This window comes from Arachis hypogaea, chromosome 3, assembly GCF_003086295.3.
Source record: "Arachis hypogaea cultivar Tifrunner chromosome 3, arahy.Tifrunner.gnm2.J5K5, whole genome shotgun sequence".
NCBI lineage: Eukaryota > Viridiplantae > Streptophyta > Magnoliopsida > Fabales > Fabaceae > Arachis > Arachis hypogaea.
Window position 1 is genome coordinate 132,878,166 of NC_092038.1, and position 9,445 is coordinate 132,887,610.

The 9,445-nt window shown below is 30.2% G+C and overlaps 2 protein-coding genes across 2 annotated transcripts; both read right to left on the reverse strand.

Annotated features, from left to right (window-relative positions):
• Positions 1–399: 399 nt before the first annotated feature.
• Positions 400–3,627, reverse strand: LOC114927493 (uncharacterized). The gene is made up of 4 exons (XM_029297481.1): positions 3,428–3,627; positions 2,419–3,338; positions 1,118–2,335; positions 400–989 (listed from the first exon to the last, which is right to left on the reverse strand). Exons 1-4 carry the CDS (start codon positions 3,625–3,627, stop codon positions 400–402), a joined length of 2,928 nt encoding a protein of 975 aa, XP_029153314.1.
• Positions 3,628–7,423: 3,796 nt separating this feature from the next.
• LOC112782986 (replication protein A 70 kDa DNA-binding subunit B-like) lies at positions 7,424–8,930 on the reverse strand. Its single transcript, XM_025825697.3, has 6 exons — positions 8,773–8,930; positions 8,539–8,671; positions 8,322–8,476; positions 8,076–8,205; positions 7,770–7,963; positions 7,424–7,663 (listed from the first exon to the last, which is right to left on the reverse strand). Exons 1-5 carry the CDS (start codon positions 8,928–8,930, stop codon positions 7,922–7,924), a joined length of 618 nt encoding a protein of 205 aa, XP_025681482.2. The 3' UTR covers positions 7,424–7,663; positions 7,770–7,921.
• Between the last annotated feature and the right edge of the window lie 515 nt (positions 8,931–9,445).

The window sequence follows — 9,445 nt, forward strand, 5'->3', positions numbered from 1 at the left end:
CAAATTTTCAGAAAGATTAGGATATATGACTGAAACAATATCAGTAATTGGATCATCAGTGATAGGAATTAACAATTCTGAAGCAATTTTAACAAAGACTCTATCATCAATCCTTGTACCACATTTACCTTCTCCAACTTGAAGAATCCACTATGAGAATAATCTTAATTCATCCATGTCTGAATTTTGAGCTGCACTTTCTAAACGCATATTCCTAGTTAAATAAAAAACTTCACAATGCTTCCATAAATATGAAGAATTAATTGAAGCCATAACAATCTCAGCACGAGAGGCTTTTGGTATAACGGGTAAAACTTGTCTGAAATCACCTCCTAAAACAATAACTTTACCTCCAAAAGGCAAGTTTTGATTAGAAATAGAAGTAACTTTCATCAGATCTCAAAATGTTCTATCAACAGCCTCAAAAGCTAACTTGTTTGTCATTGGAGCTTCATCCCAAATGATTAGATCTGCTTGACGAATTAAATCTGCCTTTTGCGAATTAACTCTAATTCTACAAACAGATTCTTCATTCAATTCAATAGGGATATTAAACAATGAATGTGCAGTTTTTCCACCCGGCAGCAACAAAGAAGCAATACCACTTGAAGCAACATTGATAACAATTTTTCTCTCAGATCGCAACTTAGTTGACAATGTTTTATAGAGAAAAGTTTTACCTGTTCCACCAAAACCATATACAAAGAAGAAACCATGTTCTTTGTTGAGAACACGACTAATAATGGCATGGTATATACTCTCTTGTTCAGCTGTAAGTTGAGCAAAATAATCATCATGCTGAGCCAACATCTCTGATACATCATATTGCATTTCACGCACAACCATAGAATTAGAAAAAGCAGAAATCAGATCCACATTAGGTAGCGGCATCCCAGCATAATCTTTCAAAGATTTGCCATTATTTTGCAAAAGTTTCTCGATCTCAATCAAACAAAAGGTTTGTAACTCCTCAAGTGTCATTGTTAACGCTATTAGAAAAAAGAAAAAACTAAAAGTTACAAAAACAAAGAAATAGTTCCAATGAGAAATTATGTTGTTTAACATGTATGAAAATAATTGAAACAAATAAAGTAAATTCGTTTCTTTTTAAAAATACCTGGATATTGTAGCTGAATCCTTCTATGATAAAGAATGTCATTAGATAAATACACCCAAGTTTGATTCCAAACAGATAAAGGTCTACTGATTGAAGCTGACAATAATAATGTTACAAATAATCGTCTGAGTTGCAAGCCTGTTCCTAACAGAGCAGCTTCTTTAATAGCTTCAACAAACTCATTATCATCAGTCAACAATCCTAATGCAGAACATGCTTCTTGAAATGTATCATAAGTAGTCCCATTAACTGTTCTAATGCTCTTAAAGCTAGTACACCCTCTTTGTACATTTAATAACAAACGCATATAAAACAATTCACCCGCAGTTGGGGGAACAAAACTCAATCTACCGATTGAAAATCCCCTTTGTCTTGGTTTCCATTCCCTATTATCAACAATATAAACAAAATGCCGTGGGAACTCAACATATGTCAAATCTTTCCCTTCGGGATAGACCCTATTTGCTAACATCCAAGCTATAAACATGGTAACCAACTCCTTATTCCTCACAAGAATAGAACTTATAGTGTCACGATCATCAAAGATAATATGTTGCTGGTTTGGCAAATGGAAAGTTAACCTTTGAACAGATGGCCATCTATGATGAATATCATATGCAAAAATTCTCCATACAGACTCACATGGAGATAGATATCGACAATCAAAATACTCTTTAATTTCATCAAGAACACGAGTATTTTGGTTCCCAACATGAACATTGCTAACTGTGGCTGTAACACGATCAGGACCTTTGTTGACATATTTGAATAAATATTTAATCACATTTGACTTATTGCAAAACTCCAAATTGATGTGAGCACGATACTTCATTAAAAGCAAAGGATTATAAGGGACAACAAATCTATTATCAATCTGAACACCATAAGCTTCATATGTAACACCAAGATCATGACGTCTGTAAATAGGATAACCTTCTTCATCAAAAGAAGTTTGTTCACTAAACCTCTTTGGATAAAATTTAGAACACCTACCACCACGCATACACGGAGAATTAAACCTAAGTTGACCACAAGGACCATGAATCATACATTTTGTTACCACATCATAAAGCTGAGGATATCTTGTAGGATTAGGAAGCTCAGCACATATAAGTTCATCTATTATCTCAGTTGATTGTAATCTTGACCTTCCATCAAGCCAAAGTACAATATGTGCATGTGGTAGTCCCCTCTTTTGGAATTCAATCGTATACATACCTAAATTAAAATGATAAACCAAAATTTGTAAACAACATTCACAACTAAAATTTTTAAAAATAATGTAAGTAACATTTATGCACCTGCATTAAGTGGCCCAAAGAAAACACCATCTTTTAAATCAGTGAGTAAACACTTCAATTTTGCATGGAAAACTCGACACGAAATATCCGGACGATCAGCAATAGGAATACCATCAATACTTGTATATCTTTGAAATTCAGGCCAATTTGGATTGCAAGTCATTGTCATAAATAAATCCGGATAACCAAAATGCTTACAAATAGCCATTGCATCTTGACAATTGTTAAACATGTATCTTTTGCCACCAGTGAAAGAAGAAGGTAAAATAACTCTTGTACCTATTGATGAAGCTTCAATATCACCACGCTGCATAGCTTCTTCAATTCCGTTTAAAAATTCTCCGCGAATAGTATTTTGTTTTTGCCTTATCTCATAAAGCCTTTGTGACTCAACCATAGAGAAACTATCAACAATAAATTGTTGGAACAACCTTCTAGATTTGTGAATAATACTTTCTTCTATCTCTCTCATTTGCAAACGAAAACATATGAACTCACGCAATGAAACTTTTGTCCTTCTACCACGAATATTGATATTCTGAACACCTCTATAAGGTATGTTCTTTTCGAAACCATCTTCACCATAAGGAAAAAGTAAAGGATATTGCAATGACCAATATAAAGGGTGAGTTTCATAAATTCGTCTCAATTGACCATCTACAGATCGAAGGATTATATCCCTTCCTTGATCAGAACTATCAAAATCACCAACTATTAAAGCAGCTATTTCATCACATGATGGAAAATTATAGACTCTCCGATCAGATCTCCTTTGACAAAATAATCTAAGAGAGTAAACTTCTGAAGGATGATACTCATGGAATTCTCGAACTCTTCGAAATGACTTTGCAATAACATTATGTTCATCAATCATTTGTAGCAATCGAACAATCAATTCTGTATCTATATCAAATGTATGACTGGCATAAAAAGAACATAAGAATCATAACAACACACATACATCTTAATTTTTTTTAAATTCAAAGTTTAAATAAAAATTAACACATACCTAAAAATACTTTGCCGATTAGTAACCTCGTGTGCCGTGTCATAAACATATAGTTGTGCAAACTTAGGCTTTTCGCCAGCATTAGGCAGCAAACTACCAATTCTGTGATAATTTTGTCCAGTCACAATAAACTGTGGCGGACCACTCCCATCATTGATAGAATTAAGAATTTTACCCCCAAATGAGGTGAAAGCGAACATACTGTTGTATGAACGTATATTCTTTTGGAAATGTCGGCTTTTGGCATCAATCCGTTAATTAGTTCAACTAATAAATCAGGTGCTCACTCCAAAAACGGTAATTGAACTTTATCTTTAGCACAGCAAATTGTAAAAACAGGTTGCCCTTGTCTTGAATCTTTCTCTAGTCGTTCTAAATACCAAAAAGAAGCTCCACACGTGGAACATGTGCAATCACAATCTCCAATATCAAGACAATCTAAAGAACCAATGTATGATGTAAGATTGGTTTATTAAAAAAAGTTAAACTTAAAAAAAGTAAAAATGTCATACTAAAGCACTTACTACTTGTTATTATTACCCTTTATACTAAAAAAAACTGCTTTTAAACAAAATTTACATTTAATAATTTTTAAAAATATAGTTAAATAGTTAGAAGTTGTTACTGTAACTTTATTTGCAAGAAGAAGTATATATTTATTTGTTAAAAAAGCTGTTTTAGAAAAGAAATTATCAAAAAATTTTATATTTTTCTAAAAGATATATTAAAGAAGAATTTGTTTTAAACAACTTATGATATAAGATTGGTTTATTTTTTTAAAAAAAATTAAGAGTCTAAAACACTTGTTGCTTGTTATAATTACCTAAAAAAACTGCCATTGAAAAAAAATTTACATTTACCCATTTTTAAGAGTACATAACTTTCTAAAAAAACTTCATATATTTTCCTAAAAGATATATTAAAGAAGAATTATTTTTAAAACAATTTAGATATAAGACTGATTTATTAAAAAAAATTAAAAAGAGTAATTAAAAATATAAGACTAAAACACTTGTTGCTTGTTATGATTACCCCTTATGCTTAAAAAAGTTGCTTTTTAAACTTTGTTTGCAAGAAAAACTTTTTCTTTCTTAAAAAAGTTGGTTTAAAAAAGAAATTCTCGAAATAGTTAGAAGTTGTAACTATAACTTTGTTTTTAAGCAAACTATAACTTTTTTTTAAGAGCCAATGAGTAATAGCTCAAATGGCATAGTTTCTCCATACTCAATAAGATGTTGCAGGTTCGAGTCTCCTATCTTTAATAAAAAAAAAACTTTGTTTTTTAAGAAAAACTTTGTCTTTCTTAAAAAGGTTGTTTTTGAAAAAAAATTCTCTAGAAAACTCCTTATATTTTCCTGAAAGATATATTAAAAAAGAATTTTTTTAAAATGATTTATGATGTAAGATTGGTTTAATTTTTTCTTTTAAAAAAAGAAAAATTTTAAAAAGAATAAAAATATTAGACCAAAATACTTGCTACTTGTTATGATTACACTTTATGCCTTAAAAAATGCTTTTAAAAGAATTCCGTTTAAAATTTTAAAAATATAATTAAATAGTTAGAAGTTGTTACTATAACTTTGTTTTTAAGAAAACATTTTTTCTCCTTAAAAAGTTGTTTTAGAAAAAAAAATTCTGTTGCAAAACTTCTTATATTTTTCTAAAAGATATATTAAAGTAAATTTTTTTTAACCAATTTATTATGTAAGACTGGTTTATTTAAGAAAAAAGAAAAACTTAAAAAAGGTTAAAAATGTAAAACTAAAACACTTGCTGCTTGTTATGATTATCCTTTATGCTAAGAAAAGCTGCTTTTAAAAGATAGTTTACATTTAATAATTTTTAAAAATATAATTGAATAGCTAGAAGTTGTTATTATAACTTTGTTTGCAAGAAAAATTATTCTTTCTTAAAAAGTTGGTTTAATAAAAAAATTATCTAAAAAAACATATATTTTTTTAAAAAATATATTAAAAAAGATTTTTTTAAACAACTTAAGAGATAAGACTGGGTTATTTAAAAAAAATAAAAAATTTAAAACACTTGCTACTTGTTATGATTACCCAAAAAAAGCTGCTTTAAAAAAAATTACATTGTTAAAATTTTTAAAAATATATAACTTTGTAAAAAACTACTTATATTTTTCTAAGAAATATATTAAAGGTGATTTTTTTTAAAAAAATATATTAAAAAAAATTTTGTTGACACTGTTGAAAAAGATGTTAAAAAAATAAATGGAAGAAAAGTTAGCTAGACTTATGTTAACATATGAATTAAAAATAATTTAAAGTTAACCATAATTAATTTAAAAAAAGATTGAACCTAAGCATAACTTAAAAAGATGAAAAAATTGAATAACCTAACCTTGCATTTCACTTTGTGCAAATAATGGATGATCAGCAGCAACATCATCAACAGGTGAAATACTGATAGAAGGATCTAAAATATCTAGTAATTCTTCTACAATTTCAAACCAAACAAAAATGAAATCAAATCACACAAATCAACACTATAAAATTATTTATCATTTCTTATAATAATACCGTGAATAATATTGAATATAGTTATGACAACTAAATAATTTATCTATATTGAAGTAACAATAAAGTTAACCAATAAACAGGAGAATTACAAACAACATATACTCATTAAAAGTAACACATTCTATGAAATAAACGTATAAATATTTACCATAATTAATTCCAGTAGCTTTATCTCCAAGTTTCCTTTTAGCAACTAAGAACGAACCAGCCATGGATAGAAGAAATAAATAGGAAATAAAAGTAAAACCAATCAACTTATATTAATAACTATGACCGACTCTAACCTAGTAAAAAGAAGGACAACACACCTTTATATTCCCAGATTTCAATGCTTTCTTCCTTTTCAAAATGTTAATTCTTTTCAACTCGAAGCCGCAGCATTGGAAGACATGATTTTAAAGGAAATAAAAGACAGCAATCTACAAAAAGACAGAATGACGCATCATTTTATACGTAATCGAGAAGACTGTTGAATCACACACACGCTTGCTCTGTATACTTATATACGTAACACAAAAAGGTTGAGATATAAATCAATAGGAACAAAAAATAGTATATAAGCACAAATACAAAAGGATAGTAGCAAATTTGCAATAGAAATGAAACATTCGATCAATTACAATACAATCAAATGAGACTATTACATTGAAATTTACTGTAACCATATGATATGTTGAATTAAAACACATGTTCAAAGACAATTATGGAGCATAACAACAACTAATCATGAACAACACAAATGAATAAAAGACAGCATACGAAAAATACAAAAGAATTAAGACTAATGAAGCTATTTCCTTCCATTAATATTATAAAATTCACTACACTTGCTTGCTTACATTCACAAAAGTGACATTATAATTCCACACTCTGACTATAACCTATGTCCTTCTAAATACATGACAATATGTCCAATCTTTAGCAAAGTACATTTGAAATTAACACATACCCTTCCTAATTCAAAAAAGCATAACAATACTTACAACAGACCAACCAAAACACAAAACATGAAGGGATAAGGTGTGACTCTCCTAACAGTTGGACATGTCTCAAAAAAAAAGGACACACTTCAAATATAAGTCAGCATGAGAAATATGAAATCTAATTCGGAATTTAAGTCATATAACCCTAATAAAGCTGCTAACTTCAGCTAAATAACTATCCATCCAAATTATCTTCAATCTTGATCATCTTTGATGAAGGACAACAGTTTCCTCCAAGGCTTTCTGAAAATCTGATTCAAGGTTTCTCTTTACTTTGGAACGCACAACATCATTGCAAATAAAAGAAACATCATTGTTGTCCGAATTATCCAGAAGATGAGATAGGAAGTCCTAGACAGATAAAAAAATAGAAAACAACACAACAATGAATAAAAAGAGAAAATGGAATGCAATAATAAATTGAATAAGAGATTTGATTCAATAGAAAATTTAGACTGTGTGACCTGAGTTTCTTCAACACCTGAGTTGAGCAATGAGCCAACTTCATCACTAAAGACCTGATTCTCATCATTATCGCCAGAAACTTGAGGAACAACAGATTTCCTATTAGCGTCCATATCTATCGAAATGTCATTAAGACCAGGAACACTTTCATCCTTATCCAAGACTGAAAGCTTAACATCTTTTGAAGTAGGCTGTGTATAAGAGGGTTCACCTATGTCCAAACCAATCCCAGGAACATGTGCATCCTTCGATAAAGAATGAAAGAAGAAACACTCAAGCAAGAGCAATGTAATAAAAAAATAAAAGAATCAAAGAATAAAGAAAAAGCAAAGAAGAATAAAAAAGAATAACCTTGACAGGTGTCACTTCGTTCTCATTCTCAGCAAGCTCAAACATAGAAATAATAGTTGGGTCATCACATATCCTTTTTACACGAAAGGTTCCAAAGTATTTGTCTATACCAAGGGACTTGGTATCTACTTTTAGTAAAACTTTTTTACCCTCTAAAGTTTTAAATGTAATAGGAAGCTATCTCCACACAGAACCTATAAGGATAAAATCAGAGAGGTCACCATCTACGTCATAATGAATAATATCATAAAAAATGATAACTATTTATAGCTCAACATTTAGATGGACGTAAAAAATTATACGTACAGTTGGCTCCTTTTGGACTTCATTAAAAAGGTCAGCACATGCTTTTTTAAGCAAATAAGCTGTTTCACGATCAAACAAAACGAATATGCCCTGTCCAGTATGATCAGAAACTGCTACTTTAAGTCTGAACCTATAACAATATCACGATAAAATAGAAAAATTAATAAAAAACCTTGTTAGAATTTAAGTAAACAAAAAGAGCAAGAAGTAATAATTTAAAAAGCTACAAATTATGAAAATAGAAACCTTAGAATCACATTTGTCACATGATGCATGCAAACATCACAGAAATAGACCCCAGACTCAGGATAAACTGCCTTTCCACACACACAAGTGGAATACCACCAACAGCCCTCTTCAACAATATCAGTGATAGTACCCATAATAACAAAACTCCCATCCTGCATACCATGCACAACAGAAACGGAGGGCAGAATTAAAAAAAAGTAAAAAATTTATAAACATCTTTGTTATCATGTAATTGATCTATTGTGGATCGCCTAGTTAGGCGCATGAAGTCATCCTCCAATGAAACAGATTTTCCCTCATTCGCAATGAATAAAGGTTGAGTGCCATTAATTCCTTGTTCGACCATGCTAAGATTTAATAAATACTATTCAGTTTCACATCAACAGAATAAAATAAAAACAAAGAAAGGACCGCAACATAGAGATAATTTGGGAGGGATAACACAAACCTTTTTCGAAAATCAATAACTTCTGACAAATCAGGATTAAAGTAAATTTTTGTTGCTTTCATAACATTCTGGAGACCAGGTTGACCTCTGGGTAATAAAAGAATGTCAACAGATCTAAAGATCAGGATAACATAACCGTACACATAATAAGATAACATTCAGTTATAACACCTCGAAAAAGTTTAATCTTAGCAAGTTGAACAATGACAACCGGTTGCTCAACATAACCAGAAGCAAGAAAATCATTTAACTGGTCCACGTACTCTCCAAATAATGCGCATCGCAGCATCATCCTACACATGAAAAAAAGGAAAACTCAGTAGAAGCTTTTTTCAGAATGGAATCCAATACAAATAAATATAGAAACAAAAACAAAGGATGAGAGCAACTTACTTTTGTGAAGAAAGTTGACAACAACCATCTTAACCGTTTTACCATCCCTGTCATAGTTTTTCTCTTCCCCAACCAATGTCAAAAGACCAATTACATCTACATTGATATGTTAATAGGAGTAAAAAAGATGTAAGAAAGAATTTTCAGAAGAAAAGAAATTGAAGAAGTAACTGAAAGACACGAGGCCAAGACTCACCAACTAAATAGTCATGATCCTGACTCATTTGCAATATGTCTTCAAAGGGATATATAGAAAAACAAGACTTGGGTATTATATCAT